Source organism: Perissodus microlepis, chromosome 23 (genome assembly GCF_051167445.1).
Source record: "Perissodus microlepis isolate ML-2025 ecotype Zambia chromosome 23, ASM5116744v1, whole genome shotgun sequence".
In the NCBI taxonomy this organism is placed as follows: Eukaryota; Metazoa; Chordata; class Actinopteri; order Cichliformes; family Cichlidae; genus Perissodus; species Perissodus microlepis.
Window position 1 is genome coordinate 14,397,837 of NC_140482.1, and position 25,590 is coordinate 14,423,426.

Here is a 25,590-nt window from a genome sequence, read left to right on the forward strand (position 1 = left end):
CACACACACACACAGTTATAGTGTCAGGCTTCCTTCTTGCTTTCTTGTCCCCTTGCCTCAGTTGCTGAGTAGTAGTGAGGTTTGTTTGTATTCCCAAAAGCTGAGATAATAATATGCAGCTGGTATTAAGTCATTTTTGTGAGTTGCTCAACTTCGAGACACACAGTCTTATCACTTTAGCTCAACTGAGTGTGGTTATACAGGCACACAAATATCGTAACTAAGGATTTGGTTTCAGTCTGTGCATGTGGAGAGAATATTTACATGATAACTCGTTTTCATCAAATCTGTTTTAGAAACACAGCTCTGTACATTTTTTCACTAAACTTATAAATACTCAGAAATGCAGGTTTCTGCAGTTTTTCGCACTCAAAGAAGTACAATCACTAAATCTACAGCAAGTGAGGGATCCATGTTTTTTTAAATATGTGACATGGTAACAGCTCTCCAGTGTTGATTCCTCCATATAAACCATATATATCTGTGTATCTTCAAAATACACACCACACAAAGTTAAAATAGTCAGTTACAGTGTTACTTGATAGTGTTGCTTTTCTTCCATCTTTACAGTACGCTGCACAACAAAAACATCTGTTTCTCCAACCAGTAATAGTGCTGTCATTTGTAAATCAGTACATTTTTATGTACCCAATAACAATAAAAATCCCATGGCCAAAATTTCCTTCAAAAGTACAGAATAAATCCTTCACAGATTTTTCTTGGCCCTGGATTTGTGATTGTTAAACAACAGATGAGACTATTTCAAACATACATTTTGACCCAGTTTGAGTGAAATCAGAGATGAAGATGGACAGATAGAGGACTCTGTGCCTGCACTCTAACTCCAGCTGATTAAGCATACAATGCAGGCCAGTTATTACAGAGCTCTATCAATAAAGTAAATCAAAGTAATGCAGATGCGAAGATTCAGAGTTTCTCCAGTGATGGCGATACACTGTGTTCCTGGTGCAGCTGGAGATGGATATATTACATGTTTTACACTATTTTATATAGTGTGAAACATGTAATATATCCTATGATGAGACATTTTGAGTCCCTGACAGTGACCCACAGAAATAAACCCTTCAAAGTAAACCTGAAACCCAAAACATGAGGTTTGCTGTGTACATGACTTCACAGGTAGTGTTAACAGTCTTCACTGACAATGTTTCCTGTTTAAAACACCATCTTTTACTCATTTGCGTCTTTCTCACTGTTCGTGTTTGTTTACTTGAATGATGACATGGAACATTGCAAAGAATCCTTGGGGAGAGAAGATGCACGCACATACACACACAAGCACATATTCAGGCATTGAGCAGCTCGTCTGCGGATCGTCCAATGGCATCAGGGTTGGAAAGAGGGTCGAGGTCTGCAAACAGGTTGAACCAGGCAGACATGTCTTTGGATCCCCCAGGGGTAGCTGCATATACACACACACATATTTATACATTTTATAAGTTTACTGCACAGCAGCCACACCTGGATCAGCAATATATTTAGCAAATATCAACTAATTAAAGTTAAAGCACAGTCTCTTAACTGGCAGTTATGTGAGAATGCATCCAAGGCCACGGATGCATAAGATGCGTAACAAGGAACACAAATTACTTCCTCCAGGGAGTATTTTTAAGTAGTGTACTTTCTGAGGAATGAGGAAGAGCTTACCATTACCTGCAAATTTGGGAGCTGGCTGAGCTGATTGGTTTGGACTTTGAGGAACCTGCAGGGGTGGAGCTTGGAACATAGGAGGGGTTGCCCAACCTAAAAGGCAAACAGCCATTGTGAAGAATCCAGTAGCACAATCAGTTATCAGATAGTATGCTGCAGTAAGCAACATGTGGCTCACCTGTGGAACTCAAACTGTGATCCAGCAGCTGGGAGGGCAGAAAGCCTGTGGGGCTAGGGGGGTTAGAGGGTGGACGTGCTGCTGTTGCACCACTCTGTGCTCCTTGGCTGGTTGTGGGGACACTGGGAGAGGTAAACATCCCAAAAGCATCCTGCCATTCTTTGCTGAACTCATCGCTAGCTCCTGAACCAGGGCTAAGAAGGTCTTTGAGGAAGGCCATGTCCCCTGGTTCACCGTCCTCCTGTGGCTGACGGCCAGTGTGCAGACTCCCATCTAGAGGGAAGGGGGAAGAACAGGAAAGTTATTAAACCAGAGACAAAACACATCCGAAACAACCAAGTCAGATGAGGTCTGACCATGAAAAAGAGGACTAAAATTAGAACAGAAGGTTAAGACTTCAGTTCAGCTACTTGTTGAGTAACAACATGCAATGAGGGAAACGCAGCTATGTATCCGTCCTCTATAAAATGAGTCCGAAAATAAAGAGATGAATTGGTCCCAATTGCTTAATGTTAATCACACATTTAGAAAAGACTGATAGTGGAAGCAAAAAGACTGAACCCACAAGTTGAAACCTCAGTAGGAGTGAATTTCTGATGACACCAAGCAAAGTCAAGTAGGAAGCCGACACTTAGTGAAGCAGGTTGAAGTTAGAATGAGAGGAAAAAGACAGCCAACCAGTTTACCGGTGGCAGGCAGCTGTGAGAGGCCAAACTCGAGGTTTCCAAAGCCCTGAGGCTGGTGTAGGGCATTTGCTGGGGCTGTGGGCTGTGGCATGTCACAGGCCATAAGCATCAGGTCATCATCAGAGCTTCTTGACAGTCCACTGAGGTTTTGCAGGGCTGGTGTGGGTGTGATAGCATTTTGGTGAGCTGAGATCAAACGATCATAAAGCCAATAGACATCCATTCCACAATCAGCAGCAGCAATTCATGCATGCATGTTGTATTTGCACGAGTGCCAGCTACAGAACACAGTTAAACAAGCAGACAGTCACTTACCGCAGTCATCGGTCTGCCTCTGCCCATCACTACTGAGTGGGAGGTCTGGAAAATAAAACAATTCATTAGTAATGTGTAATTTGCTATTGACGATATTTTTCTTCCTCGATTTTATAGGTATGCTTGGATGCTTCGAGTGTAGCTGGTGCAGACTGCCTTTTAGCCGACAGGTGGCAGTACATACCTGCATCGGTGGCACTTCCTGACAGGTTGTCATCATCCAAGGAAAGCAGACTAAGAAACGAAAGAGAGAAAAGGGTAAATAACAATAAAAAGTGTCTTATCAGGATGCTTTTGCTATTTATAGCAATGCAGTGGCCTTTATTTGATTTGGAGACGCTTTTAGAAACCACTTGGGTAAACACTGTTCCAAGTCCTGATCGTACAAAAGGATTTCATGAGACACTTTTCAATTCAGATTTGTCCCATCATGTTCTCATACCTTTCTGTGTTGCTCTGCAGTGCTGCCTTCTCTTTCTCCTCTTGTTTTTTAGAGTCTGAGATTTGCTCCAGGGGATCCCGCAGATCCTGAGGGAAGTACAAACAGTGGTACATTTCAATCTATGGAAAACTTTAGATTCAAGTACTTTGAACCACTACAGTTTGGTGTTTAAGTAGAAGCAAAGGGCAACAATCTGAAATACCTTGAGTGTGGTAAACTGGTATGGTACATGTCCCTGGAAGGCCTTGTGGATTTCTGACATGGCCTGAGCAGTTTTCTCCCAGAACTGCAGCAGGGTGGTCTAACAGCACAGAGAAAGCCCAATCACTGAAAACATTAATTTTAGGAGTCCCTAAACACATCAGTCTTATTACAGGTTAGCTTGATCTCTCTTCAACAAACAAGAGCCTAAACTTAACTTATGACTTTTAGGCTCTGTGAATGGTACTCATGGTCACTGATTAGTGGTCTTTGATCAATGAGCTTTGATCAGTGGTTGTTGATTAATGGTCATGAGAATTTGCATATTAATGATCAAGGAACTGACCTCCAAGCCCATTGTTCTTTCAGTGGTCCTAGTTTCAGCCATAAAGCAAATGTACTGTTTATAAGATTGGGGAAACCTACAGTCAGCTAAGACTGAAGAAGTCACTTGGATGAGTGACGAAACGTTTCTCCCACTGAAAACGCTACGTCCAGATGAACAGAATCAACTTTTAGGGCCTGAGTGTTTTTACACAGCAAAAAAAAAAAAAAAAATTAGATTACAGTGGGTGAAATAATTATTCACCACTTACTAGATTTGTAAGTTTGCTCACTTACAATGGAAAAAGTCCGTTTTAGCTTTTGCCAGCTTGCTCCTACAAGAGGTAAAGACTACAATAATACAAAGAAACCCCAACAATCAGACAGCTTCCTATGAGCGAGCACTATTGCGACAATGGGAAGGAAAAACTCCCTTTTAACAGGATGAAACCTTTGGCAGAACCAGGCTCAGGTAAGGCCGGCCATCTGCCACGACTGGTTGGAATTTAGTCGCTTTAAAAAAAAAAAAAAAAAAAAAGCTCAAGAAACATTTGGGACAGAGCTAATCGTCAGTACTCGTACTAGACTTCATTACATTTAGAAGTGTTCCTCACATTTTGTCCACCGCATTAACAAAGTGGGGAAGCCATTCCTAGAAATGATAAAAACTTGTACCTGGTAGGTACAGAGGGAGTGGGAGAGCATATTGCAGCGGCTTGCTCCCAGCATGTCCACCTTCTGACACACATCGTTCTTCAGCTTTTCAAACTGGCTCTTTGTCCCTCTTACCTGGGCCTGGACCTGTGGACAAAAAGACATCTGCATTAGATACACATACATACACAGAGTACTGCAAAAGAAAACCAACCCGAACGAATGGGCCACATCATGCCTTGCGAAACTTTTCCAGCTGTTTGTAGGTGTCTGGGTCGAGCTCTTGGGAGATATCTTTCATCCAGAGCAGAGCTCCTCTGTACTCTGTGCGGGCCTTCTCCATGCAGGTTACTGTCAAAAGTGTGTCCGAAATGGCACGCCGTCGGAACGTCTCCACTTCCTGGTGCAAACGGTGCAGTGACGGACAAAGTGCCATCCTGAAGAAAAAAGACAGGAAACAGTTCGTGTTTGTGTACTCGCATTTTTATAGCGCATAATCACTAGTGCCAGTGTTCTCTCCTGCTGCTAACCTCTGTTTGGCAGAGGCACACAGAGCCTTGCTAGTGGCATCCATCATGTTTCCAGCCTTTGTGCGATCGTGCTCGGCTTGGAATCGCAGGAACAGGCCGAGCTCATTCTCCTCTTGAGACAAGCCTGAAGAAAGAGAAACGAAGACAGCTGCACAATGAAATCGCAGGACTTTCATAAATGAGTGACTAATGCAGTTTGATAGATTCTCATAAACCTGCAGCACTAACACTGCTAAAGAATAAAGCTGCAAACTCAAAAAAACTTTAGATAATTTCTTCAATCAGCTCCCCCTAGTTTTTAGCAGGGATTACTCGAGTGCTATATGTGCTACATCATGTGCTTCACACTTCAAATTACGAAATGTGACAGTAGCTCACACTGAATGATGGAAAATGCCCTTCATTTACTTACACTATTAAATTCTGGAAAGCTGCAAGCATCAACAAAATGTTCACCCATAATGGTTAGTTGCATGTCTCCGGAGTGCTCTGATATAGCAACGCCTGGAATTCCTACCTCATTGAGAAGCTGACTCAGAATCTGACTCACGTGTGATCCTGTGCTGATACTTCTCGATCACCTTCAGCAGCTCTGTGCACGTAGACTGAACGGAGCGGAAGAACTGCAGAGACAAACGGGAACAATCTTGAGATCTTTTCTTAAAACATCTCCTTTTGATTAACCTTTTTGCTTTTTTTTTTTCAAAAGTCAAGTTTTGTTCTTTAACAGTGCGACGTTTGCTACTCTTCACTGCTGACAATCACAAAACAGAACAGATTTTTATGGCCCTTTCCATCTATTGTCAGTGAGCTGCCTCTTCTCCCGCCTGGTAGACAACAGCAGTGACTACATGTGTCATAGCAACACATATTGTGAGGCCATTTTAGTGCTGCTGTCTGTCAGAAAGGAAAGGGTCACCTTGATCTCTAGAGTCTGCTGAAGAATAGTAAGTTGTAGTTTAAAAAATAAATAAATAAAATAGTAGCACTACAGTATAGAAAGTACATGTACACTCTATTTGTATTACTAGAGCTATTTTATAATATACTGCAACATTGAACATCGGTTCTTTAACTTGTTAGTTACTGTCTTGGAGCAACTGTGTCCACATAATTTCCTCTGGGTTTAATAAATTATTCCGATTCTTTGTCTTATTCTTAGCAGAGAGACGGGTTCACTGAAGATTGTGAGACAGCAGAAGTTGTGGGTGTGCTGAACATGTGTAGTTACTCTTTAACTGTAGAGTAAACAGTCATTAACTTTAATCTGGACCTCAGCGGTGGCCAAACATATCAGCATACAGGTCACTTCTCCTGCACAACTCCTCTAAGTTAAACGAGCATTACTAACCAAGCTTTGCACTTACTGTGATTTCCTAGAACATAAACACAATGACACAGAACAATATATACAAAATTCATTAATGATGAATTCCATTCATCTATATGCAATATAACAATGTGCTGCTCCGTAAATATGACGGGAGGTTTTATTTTAATAGATTACGTGTCACAAATCAATACTAGCAGAAAGAGCAATCTGAAGACACACAGAGGTACCTTTTGTCTGTCTCACAGGGGGATGAATTTCTTCTGTTCTCCTGAGAGCAGAAGAACAGAAGAAAGATAATCTCGTACCAGAGCAAAACAAAGGCCTCTAGGGCAGAACCTGCACGACTAAATAACAGCCGTGTTTCAGCAAACCCAGAGAAGTGCTCTTCTTTGATGAGAAGTAAAAGAGCACACTGTACCCCATCCAGCTGTTGTTGCAAAAGTCTCATGAATAATTAGCACTCATGTAAGTGGACAGGGAAAAGATCTCTGTAAGCAATGGACACCAGGAAACAATGCACTGTAGGTAAGAGCTTTTCGGTTGTCATTTTGATATGTGTGATTCCTTTTATTTTCCTCTCAGTAGCAAAACAGCAGGTAACAGAGTTTACGACAGATTAAAGATGCATTCATTATTTTGATATTCAGATTACTGCTGACTACTGAGTGATCAAGGCCGCAGTTGCTTTAGAGACCTTTGAAATGTTCTCCACTCACCTACAAGACTGTGAACACTAAACAGTTATTTTATCTCTAAGAAGAGATATCCAATACTGTCTGCCTTCTAATGAACCGCATTTCACTTATTCTAGCTGTTGTCTTGTGAAAAAGGTGAGCAGTTTAAAAAAAAAAAAACAACAACAACAGGTAGGTGGAAGAGTTTGTGATCTGTACTAAACTTGCAGATCCAGTTTTCTCCAGGAGCAAATGGACGTGAAGCCACCGGGACAAATGCTGGTTCAGTGCCGTGCTTTTAACTCAAGCAGGAAGTTTAGCACTCCTGTAGTTACTCAACTGAAACCAAATCCTTCCCTTGGGAAAAGGACAAAATCCTTAGGAAGTTAGCCTGAGTACTATACAGCAGAGAACTTTTTTTATTTAGACAAGACAAGAATATTTTCTTGTCTTCAAACTTATTCTAAAATGTAAATGTATTATTTGAAAACAGAATGAATGTTTTGTGCTTTCTTTTTGAGTTAGCAGGACTTGGTAGGGGGTTTTATTTTGAAAAGTTTTGAAAAGAACAGGATGAAAATCGCAAGTTCATTGCTGTAGCTTAAACAGCTGGCTTGCTCACTGCTGAATGGGGCAAGGTTGTTTCCTGGCATAGATTCCCGGCCTCCCAGAGAAAAGAATGGAGGTCGACACCTGCACCTCACAAGCCACAAGTTAGAATTAGGGTTAACCGTAACCCCATTAATACATATACTATATGTATTAATTTATCCTCTCCCAATTGCATCTGTCATCCACCCATCTGCCCTCCCCAATCCCAATGTCTCCTGACCTAAAACAGCTCTTTCTTTTTTTTTCTTCTTTTTTTTTTTTTTTATCTTGAAGGTTGCCGACGCCTGGACTACACTAAAATCTGCAGTTGTTAATATAACCTTTATTAATGAGAGTAAATTTAATCTATACTCAGATGGGGAAAATTTGGACTCTTACTGTGTTCCAAGTAAGGATTCTGTAAAGCATACCATGTCACACTGCAAAACAGGTAGCGCACTTCCCTAAAGCTGCTAACACTGAAAAGCTATTCATATTTATAATTTAGATTAAAAGTTAGGATAAGTTATGGCTATCTGTGGAAGACAGAAGAGTCGAACAAGATCAAACCAATATGACGAAAAATAAAGGAAAAACAAACATCCTGTAGTTCCTGTGCTTAAAGCCATCCCACAAAACTTCAAGTTTGTGAGCTGCTTTTTTCCTACTCTGGAAGCTGTTATTTAATTTTAAAAACTGTATTTTCTCAATAGAATTTGTTTTTCTTGAACAGCCCCAGGCTCTTTTGAATAAATTCCTCATTTTCCTTCGAATTTTGAGCAATGAATATCATCTTGTGTGTCGCCAAATATTAAAACACTCTTAAGCCTGTCCTTCCCCACCTCGAGCTTAGCATCCAGGTCAGCATCCGAGGCCACCACATACTCATCCTCCTTCTTGCCCGTGGCTTTGATGAGGACCTGTTTGGTCTTCCAAAATTTCTTCTGCATACGGGCCATCACTGAGCTGTCCTCGCCAAGCAGAGCCCGGCCACCACTCAGCATGTCTCCGGCAAACCTGGAGCCAAGGACATGACGTTGTCAGCAACATTTTTTACCAGGCTGTGTGTGTGTGTATATATATATATATATGAATTGCATATAATGCTCACAATAATAACAAATTTTCACCTACCCGTCCATAGTAGATAACCACTGTTCTAAAAGTATACAAAACAACAGTTTAGACAGATGGAGAGAATAGTAGCATAAAGCATAAATTAATCATTTTAGGTTTCTGTCTAGGTGAAGGTTCCTCAACGCAAAAATACATAAGCAGACAGCAGATATGATAGGGGGGAAAGGGTTTTGTACAAAAGTGAATAAAATCCATCTATTCAACGTTTAACACATCATTGAGTAATAAAAGATATTCCTGCAGTTGGGCTTCCTGTATGACTTCGATGTACACACAAACACAAAAAAGCAGTAAACATGCCTGAAGACTGAGCTGAGATATAATCAAGTTACAAACGCTTATGTGGGTTTATTTTGGCCCAAACGCCTCGGTGCTGAGGGCTAAAGAAGCTAATCTAAAATGCCTCGAATATGGAGCAGGGATCAGACACCTGCGACTTCAAGGAGTCAGGGAGAACTGAGACAGCTGGATATCGAGCAGGTGTTACATTTCAGCAAAATAGAGCTCTCTGACACGTAAAACCCCCCAAAACCAGGTGTCGTTCGGACATTTATCTACACAGAGTACAATTATGAAAGGGTAAACACGTAAACGAAGAAAACGAACTAAGGAACCGCAAAGGAGCTTGTGTGCTAGCAGCAGTTTAGCTAGTAGCAGGTTTGATGGTTAAAGCGGCGAAACGTCTTGAGACCATCTAACTGAGCGACCGTGCGTTTTACTGAAAGTCTTTCATTGTATGGCTCCATCCTCTGTAAAGTGAAAACAGTGTTACCTTTATTTACTTTCTCTCCAGCACTCTGTGCATGTATTCAGCTCAGCTAGCCTCCTCTGACGATAGCCATCACCATCTGAGTCACAGAAACAGGATATGGTTAAGCAGCTGCAGCGATGTATGAACACTAGAGGCCGCTGTTAGACAGCTGAATTCAAAGATCGTCTGTTGACAGGATAACCTACCAGAGGATAATCGGTTCTTTCCTCCGATACGTAAAGATGGACGTGATTGGCGTGATAAATAAATATATAGCATGTTAAATCTGTATGTGTTCTACGTGATAATGTCAAAAGAAACTAGCGATTCTGATGGTCGTGATACTGGCTATATGAGTCAGTCTATAAATAGTGAATGTAGCTAAAATTCAAAATGAATGTAGATATAATTATTTATTATAAATGAATGAGTCCCTTAGGAACTTCACTGCTGAATATGTTGGAAAGCTTATCTGGTCATATCAGTTGGTTTCAGTCGTCAAGTTGTTAAGAAAGTTATGTTAGGCATATTAATCAAGGAGGAGTTGGAGCTCCTTCTTTCATCACACCTCCACTGACAAACCAGTTGGAGGAAATAGTCAACAGGTTGACTTTGGCTCTTGAGAAATATGAGGAAGTTTATAATGTGAATGCATAATGTGTTAAACTTAAAAAAAAAAACATTTTTAAACATTTTTAAAAGGTAGTTTATTAATATAAACCTTGAGGTTGCCCAACTGATGTTGTGTAGGCATTTTGCTAATTGAAATGAACTGAACGATCCTCTCTGCAGACCTGATTGCCCATTGTCCTTCTTCGCGGCTGAGCAAAACCAAACAGTGACTGGTGTGCAGGACAGACTGGATGATGGTAGTGTAGAAGATGACCAGCAGCTGCTTCCACTGACAGTTCTGATCTGTCAAATGTTTCTTTAACTTGAGTAACTGGAAGACTAGTCAGGGTTGAGGGGAAGATGAATCAGTACAGTGACATCCTTGATATCCTGCTCCAGAGCACACACACACACTTTATAAACTGTTATATATAAATACTGTATAGTTAAATGAAGGTGAGGAGACAACATTTTAGGAGAAAGAGTTAATTTATAATCTGTTTGGATAACACTGAAACGAGGACGAGCTGTAAGAAAATTTGTGTAAAACGAATCAGGAAAGCAAAGAACAAAGCCAAGATATTTGTCCAACACTTTGAAGTCCTTGATTTAAGTCCTGAATATTGTCTTTGTGTCTGTCTGTCCAATGTGTGCTGAATCTTTATGCCTCTGCCTGTTGGGGTGAGTATCTGTAGGTATACAACTTGTTATCTGCGCCTCCACTCAGCATCAGCTGCAAACAGAAACAGAGAGAGGACACTGTGAGAACATCACTGTTTCCATCTATCAACTGTTGGTGTGCAAATATCGTACACATCATACCCCGCTTTCTGTCCAGTCCACACAAAATACTTTGTCTTCATGGGCCGCCAGGTCATACAGAGGAGCCTTACAGCTGGGAGACAACAGAGAAATGTTTTAAATATGTAAAGAGTAGAAAATATTTCTGTTAAAGAAGTAGTCAGAACAATAAATACTTAGGTCAAGTACAGATGCCTGAAAATTCTACTTAAGTACAGTAACTAAGTATTTGTACTTCAATACTTCCACCTCTGGTCATGTCCCATTAGAAATATGTTCCTTGTGACTAGAGCGGAGCCCTTAACAGTAGTACCAATTATGAGCTTCACTTACCTTCTGGTATCCCAAAGTTTGACTAGGTTGTCAAGGGAACCCGAGACCAACTGGTGCTCATGTGATGGTGCCCACTTGACAGCGGTAACCCAGCCAGTGTGAGAGGTCAGCGACAGCAGAACAAGAGACCCATCTGAAAGAAGAGTTGTAAAGATGACAAGAGTGACAAACAACAATACAAGTCGAAACATAGATGTCTGTGACATTTAGAACAGTCGTACCTTTGGTGCGAGGGTCCCACAGTCGGATGTGTCTATCGGTGCTACCTGAGGCCAGCCGTCGACACAAAGGTGAGTAGGAAATACAGTTAAACACTTTGCTGCCCGTCTGTGAAAAGAAAAACAGTGAAACTGGTAAATACTGGAAAACTGAGTATATGATAACAAAAGGTTGATAAATATGCTATTTCAAACTATTTGAGACGTTAACTGAGTTTTGAATTAGTCTGCAACCCTAATTTTTCTTAGGATTGGGACATGCATTGCATACATCCACTACACACAGGCATATAGCAGTAATACGTAGTGTATTTCACTGGTTTGATTTCCTCTATTATAGGCATTTTAAATCACTCATACACTGAAGAAACAAGTCAAATTGTCTTTTTTATCATTTATACCTGTGCTTCACCCTCTGTGACATAGCTAATAGAATAAAAGCCTGTAAATGGTAAATGGCCTGTATTTGTACAGCACTTTACTTAGTTCCTAAGGACCCCAAAGCACTTTACACTACATTCAGTCATCCACGCATTCACACACATGTGATGGCAAGCTACATTGTAGCCACAGCTGCCCTGGCGCACTGACAGAGGCGAGGCTGTCGGAGACTGGCGCCACCGGACCCTCTGACCACCATCAGTAGGCAACGGGTGAAGTATCTTGCCCAAGGACACAACGACCGAGACTGTCGGAGCCGGTGCTCAAACCGGCAACCTTCCGATTACAAGACGAACTGCCAACTGTAGGATGATGCTCATTAATCTGTCACATGAAACAACCAAAAGTGTTTATTATCGCTAATTCAGTCACTTTCTATTTTTCTCACCAACGTAGTTTTCATCCCTCCAGTATCGACGTCCCATATGCGGATGGTGTGGTCCCAAGACGCACTACAAACCTCCTCACTGTCACACCACAGGACAGATGACACTGCCTCGCTGTGTCCCGATAATGTCATCAAGGGAGTCTGTGCCCAAGAAAACAAAAACTCATTTTGCAATGACTTAGCGGGCTTATTCTCCAGTCAATCATACTCTGGTTGTGCACTCACCCTGGTAAGGCCGAGCTGCTGAGTCTTCTGTTTTTTCCTTGGTCTGTCAGCCGGCTCCTCGATCTCATCCTGCTCATCTGTAGGCACTGACAGCACAGGAAATATAGTTTGTAGCAGCATCACAACAATACCTTTTTTAACAATAAAGAGGCCTTGAATCATTCTGGGATCATACCTGCTGACCAGATCTTCAACATTTTGTCCCAGGAGCCACTGCAGAACTGAAAGTGTTTACCACAAACATCCAAAGTCATTAATCGCAGCACTCTTTGTTGTCTTTTGAGTTTTTGTCTTGCCCTCTCCAACCTTACCTTCGTTCCTGTGGGGTCCACAGAAATGGTGTCAACACTCCCCGCGTGTCCACGACAGCAATGTCTGGCTTTCACCTTGTTTCTCTCCGAGTTCCACTCCCAGAGTAACACGGTTTGGTCCAGAGAGGCCGTCAGAAGCAGAGAGGTCAGACCCTCTACACAGAAAACATCCACAAAGAGGACTTAATAAAGCCTTTGACTATTAACATAGCAGTACATGTCTGTTTCATTTTGTCCCACTTACCTCTTTTGACCCAGGCTACATCTTTGACCACATCTGTATGTCCAGCCACAGTCATCACAGGCTTGCCCTCAGTAGACCAAATTCTGGCAGTCTTGTCGTATGACCCTGTTAGGATCCTGCAGGGGAAAAAATAAGGGTCATTCCATTTCAAATCATTATGAGCCTTCTGCTCAAACATCTTCAGTTTCACTAAAGATTTTATGGATATTATATATAAAAAAAATGTTGCTGTGAAATGTTATGTTCATATAGAAGCTTCGAGCTTCTGGTTCTTTGCCATGTACAAGAACTGAACTGAAAAAGAAGCCAATGTCCAAAGACAAATTAGACAAGACTTTCAGAAAGCCTGCAGCACTATTGCTCTGGACTATTTTAAAAGGAATAGAAAGTCTGGCTCCTTGGAAGTAAAAGATAAAGAATAAGGGGTGGTTTAAGACTTTTGTTTAGCTAATGAACAACCAAGAAGACAAAAGAAAATATGAACACATCACAAAATTTTTGCTGATCTAATTTCCCAATTAATAAAAAGCACACTGATGGTCTGCTCTTAACCATCTTACCATTCAGCATCAGCATCTACAGAGCTAATCCAGTCATCATGCATCATACACTCCTCGGGTTCTGGGGCCGTGATCCGCTCCACGTATTCTATCTCCACAACTTCTTCCTGAAACATGGGCAAACAGAGTAAAACATCTGGTTAATGTTGTTTTACTCATGTGGATGCTTGTGACTCGCTTTATACAATATATCCATACGAGTTTAAGCACTATAGCAGGCCATACCGTCGATATACCCTCTGTCGCCATGTGAGTTGACAGTGAGGTTCGCAGGAACTGACCCCTGACCAGGAAGTCAAAGTCCACTTTACTGTGAGAAGCTGTTAAGAGAACCAAATAAATTCTGAGATTTTTAGAAGTACAGTCTGTGATAAGGACTACATTTGACATACACAAACATATAGTACAACCATTTAAAAATACTACTAAAACTAAATTTACAGAACAATCAGGTGCCACAATAAGATGCCACACACAGTATTTGTGCCAGTGCAAAAAATAGTTTGTCTGCTACAAGAAAGAGGAGAACACCACAGGCCTAAACCCTGCAGGCCTAACAGCAGGAGGTGCATCACTCCGTCTGTTCTTCACCTGGAGACACTCGCTCTCTCGTTCTCTCTCCCACAGCCGTCATTCCGAAAATGTTCACCTCTTCCTAAATAACCAAATCCCATGTGTTGCCAAATAATTTTTTATTGGTCAATATGGTACACTTTTACACTAATACAAAAGGTGTGGCATTTTTTCCTAATCTTTTTTTGTGCTGTCCTTAGAAAACAAACTTTTTACCATTTCATCCCACATTAAATGTGACGATAGTAGAAAAAAGCATCACATGTATTTTTGTGATTGGATTGTAGCTCCGGATTTAGTGGCCTATCAATAAAATTTAAAAACTGGTGTATAGTTTGAAGTCTGAACTTTCAACACAAGTTGAATGGAGATTAAACGTGGCTGCAGGTTGTTGCTATGGCATCTTAAATTGGTCAGGTGATTTGGAAATGAGGCGTGTCCATAGACCCCAGAGTGTAACAATCAACGCCTGTGTGAAATCTAAAAATGCCCATGGCATTGATTCAAAATGTACTCTGGCACAATCGTAAGCATCGGTTGCTTACAAGAATATTTTAGGGCATGCCACCCCGTAGATCTGCCATGCAGTGCCACCACGTGCCACTCCATGTAGATCCGCCCCTGTGATTGAGGATTAGGATTATAATGCTATTTATTCTGTGTTTACAGATCTGCAACTGGAGGCTGAATTGTAAAGAAGGTGGGGAATAGTTTGTGTGCCTATGATAAAGTGAGCTTACCATTTTTAGCTTCCAGCAGCTTGTTGATTACATTGCTGAGTTCCTGCACTTCGGATGCAGCTGGGATGGAGAACGGGACATCATCTACAACGTACCTACAGAGATAGACATATTTTAGCTGCTACCGGAATCTACATAACTTCACATTGTTAGCATTAGCATTAAAAAAAAACATCGCTACGAATTAGCCACGATCAGAACTACAGATAAAAAAAAAGAATTTTTTTGCTAGAGGAAAAGACAGAACATCCCACAATGAGATGATACTGTTTACTCTAAATTACAGCTAGCAAGTTAGCTAGCTCGCTTGCTTGTTTGTCATTTTCTGTTGAGTTTTTTTTTCTTTCTTTTAAACCTCACCTTTTGTCTTCTGTGAAGAATCTTGCCTGTATCTGAGACATTTTTAGCTAAGTGTTTATTTTGCCAACCACGAGCTCTAGAATATTAAAATACAAGGAATCCTCATAACACGCTTCTCGTGCAGTTTTGCCATGTGGTACGAAACAAACCACTGCAAAACGAAAAGCAGAAGCTCTGCGATCGTCTAGTGACGCCTGGCCAGTATGCGAACTTCCGCTTCTCCCAAGCACCCAAGTTTGGTCACTCGGGAGTCCGGACTGACTTCCTTAGGATGGCAGGACTCAACGGTAATGTATTTAATGATAAATCCTCTACGAACCAGTTATTACGATGATTAGATGAACCTCAATGTAAAATGTTTGTATTAATAATGACCTAAAAGATCTAGAGACTGCTTTTTACATTCATCGATGTGAGAGAGCATTTGTCAGTATACACGGTGGAATTTAATAGAAATAATATTTTTATTTACATTGGGTGAACAAAATAACCAATACCATAGTTTCCTCATAACTTCTGATAGCTTATCAGCACTTTTAATCATTAAAAACGAAGGTTAGCTTCACCTGACAATACACTGTATTAGCATATGAGTATAAACACGAGTCCAAAGCATCAGGTCTGAGTATATCGCCTTTATATGTAATGAGAGCTTCAAAGGGTTTAAATGTTTGTTGCCTAATTAAAAATGTAAATTCTTTACTAAAGCAAAAGTACAAACTCCGAAATGTACTCAAAGAAAGAAAGTAAAAATGAGCTCCAAGGAGGAAAATTTTTATAACCATTTTTGTACAAAGGTAACCTTATACTATATTAATGTAATAATAAAATAATATTAGAACATGAAAATATAAATATTATTGTTATTTAAATTTTGATTCAAATTAATGTACTCAGTTTGAGTACATTTTATACCTATTTTCTATTGCCTACATTGTAGAGGGTGACTTTGCCTCCACACCTAAACAGTAAAATAAGAAAAGTCAGGGGTTACGGTGGGACTCAACAGGTGGGGGGAGTATTGGGGCCACATTAAGAAAAGAATATATTGTTCATGATTTTGAGAGTACAGTAAAAATTTCGAGATTAAGTCAAACATCTATTTTGAGAAAAAAAAAAAGTTGACATGTGATTACAATTACAATTCATTGTTTAGATAGCTTAGTGAAACAAATTGATCAGCTGTCTTTTGAAACATCTTCATTGCATGAGGGTGTAATCATCAATAACCTTGCATTAAAAGCCATTGGTTGTTTTCCACCTAACCAGATCCAGCTTTCTACACCATCTTCTTAATGTCTTTATACTGATCACCACACTGTCTATGAGCTAAAAGAGAAATCATTTACTTTCTTGTTACTTAAACTGATTCTGAAGTATGGTTTGTCTTGAAACAACTGTAACCTCCACATTTTGATATTTTCTCAAAATACACTTTCAACTTTAATCTCAATATTTGGACTTTATTCTCAGAATGAACAACAATATTATTTTTGTTAATGTGGCCTTATCCCTCTACTGCACACATTTTGATGGTACATGCTGAAAATGATCCGAGTCATTTTGGACCGTTTTAGTGCCAAAATAAATAATTTTAAATTTCAGACAACCCCTCTCCAATAGTGCCATACATCAACAGAGAAAATTATTAACTCATAAATAATTACACAACTGTTAGAAAGCAAAATATTTTTTTTTTAAGTATTCAAAAAATGTCAACCAATTTTTAAACAAATAACTAAGTATGGCTTGATACAGCCTTAGGTTCGAATATTAATTCTCATGTTGTGAGATTTTGCTGTCATTCCGTGACAGTGTGTGAAACTTTTCTTAACAGTTCTTCTGTGCTGTAAAACAAAGGTGCACATTACACTTTATACACATGCATCTTGCCTTATTTGAGTCAATACAGTTTTACTTGTATTCCGCCAAATCACAACAGAAATTGCCTGAAGGTGGTTTATATTCTAATGTATGAACCTACAACAATACAGAGAAAACTCTGTACAGAGAAAACAGAGACAATTAAATGGCCCCCTAAAATCAAGCACTTGGCTACAGTAGGAATGAAAAACTCCCTTTTAACAGGATGAAAGCTCCGGGAGATCCAGACTCCGGGAGGGGCGACAATCTGCAGCGACCGGTTGGCTTGCCCTCTCTTATTGCTTCATTTTTTGAATTCATACAGCAAGGACTAATATTTTCAAATTCTGTTTTCTTAATTTACTGATTAGGTACTGCTTGAATTTTCTTGTCCTTAAATGGCACCATTTGGTCATCCACACAATGTTGTATCTTTACACATGTTATTTTTTTTATTTAGAGTGCAAGTCATTTTAAATATAATCACTAGAGCAAACTCCTTCTCACATCATGCAGTCCTATGACTGTCAGAATATGAGATGGGGCATCCTACCCTCACATGTTATAGGACCAAAATTTGACACTTTTCCCAAACACTTTGATTCAAGTTCAAATGTACTGGGCATGAGGCTTAAAAACCCCCAAAACATATCCTATATCTTTTCCCATCTTTTGTGAAGTTACTCTTTTCTCTCCCTGGGAAACCCAGCAGCTGTACCTTTAGCTAGCAGACACACTGTATTCACAGTTTGCTGACATTTGTTTAGCTGATAAAAATGTTGAATTTGAAATTACATGCTACTTAGAAAAACCTCACTTATAACACTATAGATGATACCACTGAACCTAAAGTAACAAATCGGTTTTGAAAATATAAGAAAGTGTTGTGGAAAAATATAGGGATTGAAAGTAGTCAGAAAAATAAATACTCATACTATTACAGACAGCTAAAACTAGCTAGTATAATAAGTGAAGTGTTTGTACTTACGGGTAATTACTTCCCACCCCTGCTGGATGCACTTATTTGTACATTAAAAAAAACCAAACACACACACAGCATTTGAGCAAAAGGTTTTATTTCACCAGGCTTTGTTTATCGCAAGAGAACTGGGAAATCTGTACTGAACTCATGACAAAACTAGATCTCTTCATGAATAAAACAAATGCTCGTCTACACAGGCTTCTGGTAGATTAAGCTTAAACATCTTTGAAAAAAAAAAAAAAAAAAAAAAAGACTTATTGTACAGTCTCTTTATAACCAGAGAAAAGAATGAGATCTAATGATTACTCTGATGTTTACTTCAAACTTCTTTTCAGATGTCCACAGACAGGCACTCAATACTGTATTGTCCTCAGAAAATATAATTGAATAATAAAAATAAAAGACAAAAATCTATTTACACTCTCCTCTCTTTTCAATCTTCTTCCTGCTCCTCCTTTACCTTCTTTTTCTTTTTCTTCTTCTTCTCTGTTGTCTGGAGAGAGCGAGAGAGAGGTCATTAAAGGGGAGGAAGAAAAAAAAGGGATAATTTTAAAACTTTAGCTTCCATCTTACCTCAGTAACTGCTACCACCTCTTCTTCCTTTAGTTCTTCCATTTCCTCCTCTGCTTTCTTATCCTTCTTTTTCTTCTTCTTTTTTTTCGGGGTCTCCTCTGCTGCCGCTGATGTTTCTGCTTGTTCTTCTTCTAAACACAGAGCCAGAACACTATCAGCATCACAGATCCAAATGCACAGGAGGCAGATGATTGATTCGAAACTCACTCACCTTCTATTACCGACTCCCGTTTTGCCTTTTTGGGTTTGACTGCTGGTGTCGTGGGCTCTGTAGCATCCTCTTCTTCTACCTCCTCAAACTTCCTCTTCTTCGATGTGGATGGAATCGTAGAATCACCTGACGGATCATAAATTCTCACTTCACTGTGAAGGAAAAGTAGTAGCAGGCATTAACCACCTTACATGTGTAGATGTGGAAATATGCTGCAAGTGACTACTCACCTCTTGTGCTGGTATTTATCTACCTTTGCCATTGCTTTGCCTGTTCCACTGATTCTTCGGATCTGAAAAGAAAATGTGGATTCAATGACTAAAGGAGGGGGGAAAAAAAATAAAAACAGGGATTTTACCAGGATAACAGATTCAGAAAAAATATAAAAATCCATTACATATAGTACTTTTCTACCTGGACACTCAAAGTGCTATATTGGAGCAAGATACTACTTGCATTTAGCATCTTGCTCAAGGACTGGGGATACTGGAGTAGCCAGACATGGAATGGCGAACTGTCAGATTAGTAGATGACCTGCTCCACCTCCTGAGGTACAGCCACATTTGTGAACATGAGCCAGAACTGCTGTTGTGTTCTTAGGGCTAATGTTCAGACTAAAGCAAAACGAGAAACTCTCCAGTGATCAGACAAATCAAATTTGCAATTCTTTCTAGAAAATAGGGATACCCAGTCCTGTGAACTATAGGGGCGAGAGGCCATGTGGCTTCTTATCAGCACTCAGTTCAAAAGCCTGCGTCTCTGATAGTACAGGGATGCATTAATGGTTATGCAACTGTCACATCTGGAGAGGCACCATCAATACTGAAAGGTATACACTGGATTTAGAGCAACACAGGATTACCATCCAGAGTAGAACCCTTGCATATTTAAACCAGACAAAACTAAACGGCATAAGGCAGCGGTCCCTAACCCCCGGGCCTCGGACCGGTACCGGTCCGCGAGAGTTGAGGCTCAGGTCTGAAATTGTTGGTTTTCAGGGTTTTTATCGGTTTTCAGCGTTATTTTGTTATTGTTTTTATCGTTAACTCTGTTTTCCTGGGTCTTTTCACGTGTGTTATGAATAAATCTTTTTTTTTTTTTTTTCGGTACTGGTACTAGTTTTATTTTGTTGTATTTATCCGCGACACCTTAAAGGCCGGTCCGTGAAAATATTGTCGGGCATAAACCGGTCCGTGGCGCAAAAAAGGTTGGGGACTGCTGGCATAAGGCATCTATTACATGGTTTCACAGTAGAACAGGTTGGGTACTGGTCTGGCCCAGACCTTTGACCACTGGAATCCATTGACACATTACAACGAAGACAAGAAAAGGATGACATTCATCTTCCCAGTTCCCAGACATTTAAGGACTGCTATAACAAAATGGGGTGCTATGCTGTGTTAATTATTAAACAGCTTTGTCCCATCATTCAACACTACCTTTTTTGCTGCTTAAGAATGGTAAGTTTTGGATTTTAACCTCCTAAGACCCGAACTCTTCCATGGCATGCATTTTTAATTTCTCTTTGATATTTGGACATATTGGGACCTAATGAATGTAAAAACAAAGAATTACCAGATTTTTATTTTTACCCATTTTTTGTTCCACATATGAGGACATAGGGGTGGGCGGTATAAACAGTATACAGTAGAAACGATATAAATTTGACCAACGGTAGAGATTTTGACTATACCGCAATAGCGCTTGGTGACGGTCTCATCAAGCGGTGCCTGTTTTGGTCGAAAACATTGCAGCGGCTGCGAACAATATCATCTGCAAATTATGCCGGGCGACAGTAACAGCAAAGAGACAAAGCATTTTTGGGATATGGGAAAAGCCAAAAACTGCGCTTCCTCCACTTCCGTACCATTGATTCATTAATGCTGAATTTTCTCGCAGCTGCCCTATTCCCATGTTGTTGCAATATATTAATGATTAATCTCTCAGTCAGAATGTCACGTTTAGGTGGAAACTAGTGAGCAAACTTCCTGCTAACTTCTAACGCCGTTGAATTTAATAAATTCTGTTTTCATGGATGCCTGGATGTTAAACTTAATTGTTAAACCTGGTAAAGCCGCAACGCTGATTATTTTATTAAAAATTAAAGAATTTAGACAGTTTTTAACTCTCAGTGATGCCGTAGTGTTTGACTGACTTTGGGACCTGAAGAAGGAGTTTTGGACCCAGATTACTCCGCGAGGCTCCTGACTACGGCAGCCGTAAGGCTCCGGCAATCCATCAAGCTGTGCGCCTTCATAGCTTACCAAAGCCGTACTAAAAATTTTTTTGACAGATTTCTGCGCACCGTGTACCACATAAAATCGGTTAGAGGTCAGTAAGCACAACCAGAATTCATACATAAGGCACACTGTCAATTTTTGAGAAAATTAAAGGATTCTAAGCGTGCCTTATAGTGTGTAAAATACGTTATACAGAAGAAAAGTATATATCGCGATATATATGTCCTTACCGCACATGCTTCAAATTATACAGTGATATGGATTTTAGGCCATATTGCCCAGCCCTATGAGGACATTTGTTTTAAATTTCGATAGAACAGTGGCAGTATACTGTCCTCGTAAGTGGATATCAGGCCCTTGTAGAGCAAAATTTTGTATTTTGGTCTAGACAACCCAAAATGTGATGTCCACATATGTGGACGCCAGGGCCAAGGATGTTAAATAGCATCCCAACTTTTCTGGAATAGGGGTTGTAGCTGTACTTACCCCCTTATCTTCCAACTGACGTAGTCTGGCCTCCAGCTTTGCACGGTTCTCTGCACCCATTTCTGCATTTGTGTCTTCTCCGAGTGCATCATAGCGAATAGCCAGGGCTGCTTTAGCTGCCAGCATCCTGGAAATCTGCATTGGCATTACAGAAAACCAAAGCCTGAGTTGACAGCTTCACATTGTGGCCACCAACCATTATTCAGTCACATATCACACTCTAAGAACATACCTTGCCCTTGTTCTTAGCAGTTGTCTGGCCCACTAGAGAAGCATGGTATATGAGACCATACTTGGGTGTGTCTTTGCGCGTCTTCAGGGCTCTAAAAAGAGCCTTCTCTGCTCCAAGGATCTGGACTGTGGAGGCTGGATGCTTTGCCAGATTCAGAAGGGAACCTGGATCGCACAATGAATGAAACAAAGAACTGTAGCTATGGCGCTCTTCAAGGACCTGACTACTAGTGCTTTCACTGCCAGCTCAGATGAGGTAGTGACTTAAAACCATCAGTCAGTTTCAGGAAAGTGACTTAGTGTCATCATCATCACTGCTGGGCCAGTTTTCACAAATGACATGACTCTCTCCCCCCCCCCCCAACTCACCTGCATGTGAGATGAGACGGGCGCCAACCAGCTCTCCCACCATTACAGTGAGGTTGGGAGCGATTGCCATCATTCTGTTCTTCAGGTAGTCGTAGAGCTGAGCCCGGTATTCTGAAATCTCTACCACCTATGGGAGAAAAAAAAATAAAGAAAACATTCAAAAACAAATTCATGAATGCAGGGTACCAGTCACAAAAGGCAAAGACGCACAGAAAACCCTGTGTTTGCAACAGACAACAGTCATTGCCATCACAGTCACTGTAGCAGACAGTGAGCACACACACCTGATCACATAGGTGCCTGATGTTGCCAATGTCCTCCTCTGACACTTCTGTTCCCATGGAGATTTCAGCAGCCAGTTTAACCTCGGCCTCGATCTCCTCTGGGAGGATATCTGATAGATCAGAGCCGGCGACGTTTGTGCGATCACCTGCAGACACAAACATATGGCAGTTACTCGGGAATGTCACCACATGGAAGTTAAACCAATGCACGCAAGTCTTAGAGCAACAATACGCTGACTTTAAACAAGCTCAGAGCACTCTGGTTTACTCAGCCTGACAGGAAACCATAAATTTTAAAAGACTGAAAGAGGCTCTGAATAAAATTAAAAGGTGCTAATGAATTTGAATGTGGAAATTGTAGGATGCTGTGTTTTTGCTGGCTTTACTCACAATATTTAGGATATCTAGATATGCTTCTCTGACTGTGTTGTGCAAAAGCAGGATGGTCCTTACCTATCTTGCGGACACTCTTGCAGTAGGCTAAGTTGTCTGTGATCACTTTTCCCAGCTCAGGGAAATGCCAGCCATACCACTCTCTGCAACGCATTATGTAATTATTAAGTTCTTTGTCGAGGTCATCCAGAAGAGCTAGAAGCAGGGACGAAAACACAGTACAGCTGATGTTAACTGCTCAAATGATCATTTTTAGAGCAAAAATATCAATAATTGACATTTTTATTATTCTAAAAAGAAAAATTTAGATGTTTTCTTTGTTTGCAATGATAACAAACTGAAGGTTTTTGGACATTCAGAAAATAATTTAAACTTCTGATTGTTCTCTTGCACTACTGTCTGACATGTTACAGGCACAACAACAGACATAACTGTGTAATACAACACTTACAAATAGCCTGCACAATCATTGTGTCCACCTTGTCAGGACTGAACTTCAGCTTGTAGCGGGATAAACTGCAACCAGATGAGAACACGAGTTAATTCAAATTTCTAGATTAATGAAGGGATTTTCAATAAGCCAGAGGATTGCTGCCTCAGTGGTAGTGACGAATGCTGAGAAAAATCTACACAAATATTTCAGACAGCAAATGTAATCATAGGCAGCAGTTGGATTCATATAACATAATATGTGCACCACTAACCTGTGAGCCAACCCTAAAGACATAGCACTCATCTCCCTGGGAGGAAGTCCAGTGATGAGGCTCTCCATTTGACCCCTGATGCATCTCATCAGTTCAGCCACAGCAGGGCTGTGGACACAGCTCAGGTCCAGTTTTTCCTGAAGACCAGAAGTCATTAGAAACACAACGTTCGATAACAATGCTGTCTTTTAGGCTGACAGAAATATCAGTGACTTACTTTGATAACGCCACCGAGTTTTGCATCACTAATAGCCAGCTGCTCATGAGCTTCCTTGGCAACAACTTTCTTCAAGACCTTCTTCAGACTCTTGCCAAGTTTTCCCTCAACAAGGGCAGTCGCAGCTGAAAAGTGGAAATAGAGAATAAAATAAAGCTTAGCTGTGCTAAGCGCTTGCACAAAACACAAAAAGTGTCAACTCTCATATGTATGAGGAGGAATTGGTCTCAGCGGTAGTGACGAGGACTGAGCAATACCTCATGTTTAATCAGACACAGCTTTGCATCACAGACTAATCTCAGGTGAACATTAGGGCTCAAATTTCTCATTACCTGCTAAGGCCTCTGTTGTGTCCTGGAACTTCTCAAAATGCTTCAGCTTAACGCTGGTAGGACAAAAGGAAAAATATGGAAGTTACATTCCATCTACGATTTATAGTAATAAGTCCATGGTTATATTTCAGGCATAAAGAGTGCCGCCAGGTGGTAAAATGTAACATCAGCACTTACATTTTATTGGCTTTTTCGGGAGTTTCAAACTCCTTATACAGGCTGTCGACCTGCTGCAGTTTGGATTCATTGAGGACCTTAAAACACAATACACAGACATTAGTTAAAAGAAATATGTAAAGCAGTGAGATAGCTTACATCGTTAAGAATGTAACTTAAAAAAGTAATGGCTGATGGACGCATTTGAACAACCTACAATTCTAAAATGCATGTGACTTAGTTGAAAAGTGGAGTCAGCACCACCTCAGTGTGCACACGTGGTTGCAGGCCCTTCACAGTACAAGCTTGATGTTCACTTATGACTTAGCCAAGCTCGTGCGCAAACAAAATACCTTTAAATAAAAATGTAATCCATATCCACAAGTACAACGAAGAGATTGCTTTTTTCATACCGTAAATAACACGTTTATGCCACCTACCGACTCTCAGTGAACTAGCTGGATGGCTAATCCGGGCTAACGCAAATAGCCCCTGTGCTAAAGTCGCCCATTTTAAAAAGATTGCGAACAATAGTCGAATACTTACTTTGAATATTGCATATCCAGCTGCGGTTTCAAACAACACGAGCATTTTGGCAGCGCCTTAGTGCAGTTATTGTGCACACCTCTGGAGCCTTCACGTTTCCACCTCGATCACCACGCTGCTGCTCTCACTCTGAAACACACGCGGCGTGGACAGGGCACCAGGAAACTATTGGGTTGCCAGGTTCGTTCAGATCGGTCGCTATCCCCCCAGCTTAACATTAAAAAGACAATTTAGGGTTTATTTATAGATAAGCGGAAGAAAATGTTTCTACGGATGGGTGTATCTCGGTGTATCTAATGCACCGTATTGTCAATGTATTTTTACGTTTTCTTTACCTTAGAATATGTTTCTGCTTCTATTGTGGAAAAAATACACTTTGAAATACGTTTAATTATGCACACGGCATGCGGGTTAATAAAACCGAGCGAGCGGCCACTTAGCTTATGACGCTTACAAACTTTATGTGTTGGTATTTAGACAATGCAGTGCATTTCTAATATATACCAGGCGGCGTTTCACCAAAAATGGCAACCCAAGAGAATTTGTTACATTAAACCTCGCGAGAAGTTGTAGCCAACTACTGGTAAAATCAAAATTGCAGTCTAAGTCTCAAGTGTATATATTTTTTTACCACAAAACTTTTTATACATATTAAAATACTTAACGTAAGTATGTATAGACATATATTTATTCGTTTTCGTCTGTGTTGG

At 40.4% G+C, this 25,590-nt stretch overlaps 3 protein-coding genes and 1 non-coding gene across 8 annotated transcripts in view; all 4 read right to left on the reverse strand.

Moving 5' to 3' along the window:
• Positions 1–9,635, reverse strand: part of ical1 (islet cell autoantigen 1-like) — a 10,074-nt gene extending 439 nt beyond the window's left edge. The window contains exons 1-15 of one of the 4 annotated variants that reach the window (XM_084920908.1): positions 9,509–9,635; positions 8,734–8,758; positions 8,442–8,616; positions 5,552–5,624; positions 5,002–5,125; positions 4,710–4,908; positions 4,493–4,618; positions 3,495–3,593; positions 3,293–3,378; positions 3,035–3,084; positions 2,851–2,895; positions 2,536–2,691; positions 1,850–2,122; positions 1,675–1,764; positions 1–1,423 (exon numbers count right to left, since the gene is read on the reverse strand). The exon at positions 1–1,423 is cut by the window's left edge and continues 439 nt beyond it. In XM_084920908.1, coding sequence (XP_084777034.1) covers positions 1,308–1,423; positions 1,675–1,764; positions 1,850–2,122; positions 2,536–2,691; positions 2,851–2,895; positions 3,035–3,084; positions 3,293–3,378; positions 3,495–3,593; positions 4,493–4,618; positions 4,710–4,908; positions 5,002–5,125; positions 5,552–5,624; positions 8,442–8,616; positions 8,734–8,741 — 1,620 coding nt within the window. In that variant the 5' untranslated portion in view covers positions 8,742–8,758; positions 9,509–9,635 and the 3' untranslated portion in view covers positions 1–1,307. Of the gene's footprint in view, positions 1,424–1,668; positions 1,765–1,849; positions 2,123–2,535; positions 2,692–2,850; positions 2,896–3,034; positions 3,085–3,292; positions 3,379–3,494; positions 3,594–4,492; positions 4,619–4,709; positions 4,909–5,001; positions 5,126–5,551; positions 5,625–8,441; positions 8,617–8,733; positions 8,759–9,508 lie in introns of all 4 variants that reach the window. The other 3 variants (XM_084920906.1, XM_084920907.1, XM_084920909.1) reach the window with 3 other exon arrangements.
• Positions 9,636–10,569: 934 nt separating this feature from the next.
• wdr12 (WD repeat domain 12) lies at positions 10,570–15,460 on the reverse strand. Its single transcript, XM_084920912.1, has 13 exons — positions 15,294–15,460; positions 14,934–15,028; positions 13,846–13,940; positions 13,621–13,727; positions 13,061–13,176; positions 12,817–12,971; positions 12,681–12,726; positions 12,506–12,591; positions 12,281–12,421; positions 11,455–11,560; positions 11,234–11,366; positions 10,922–10,994; positions 10,570–10,832 (listed from the first exon to the last, which is right to left on the reverse strand). Exons 1-13 carry the CDS (start codon positions 15,332–15,334, stop codon positions 10,761–10,763), a joined length of 1,266 nt encoding a protein of 421 aa, XP_084777038.1. The 5' UTR covers positions 15,335–15,460; the 3' UTR covers positions 10,570–10,760.
• A 2,755-nt stretch (positions 15,461–18,215) lies between these two features.
• Positions 18,216–25,049, reverse strand: nop58 (NOP58 ribonucleoprotein homolog (yeast)). Of its 2 annotated transcripts, none has more exons than XM_084920911.1 (15): positions 24,881–25,049; positions 24,356–24,432; positions 24,179–24,231; positions 23,847–23,971; positions 23,630–23,766; positions 23,377–23,441; positions 22,986–23,120; positions 22,533–22,678; positions 22,249–22,375; positions 21,881–22,044; positions 21,649–21,783; positions 19,153–19,214; positions 18,923–19,074; positions 18,712–18,839; positions 18,216–18,631 (listed from the first exon to the last, which is right to left on the reverse strand). In XM_084920911.1, exons 1-15 carry the CDS (start codon positions 24,923–24,925, stop codon positions 18,572–18,574), a joined length of 1,611 nt encoding a protein of 536 aa, XP_084777037.1. In that variant the 5' UTR covers positions 24,926–25,049; the 3' UTR covers positions 18,216–18,571. The 2 variants fall into 2 exon arrangements, with proteins under 2 accessions (XP_084777037.1, XP_084777036.1); XM_084920910.1 differs by having other exon boundaries at positions 18,712–18,842; positions 24,881–25,047.
• LOC146361052 (small nucleolar RNA SNORD11B) lies at positions 22,120–22,203 on the reverse strand. The gene has a single exon (XR_014799580.1). It is a non-coding gene; the product is annotated as a small nucleolar RNA SNORD11B (small nucleolar RNA).
• Positions 25,050–25,590: the final 541 nt, after the last annotated feature.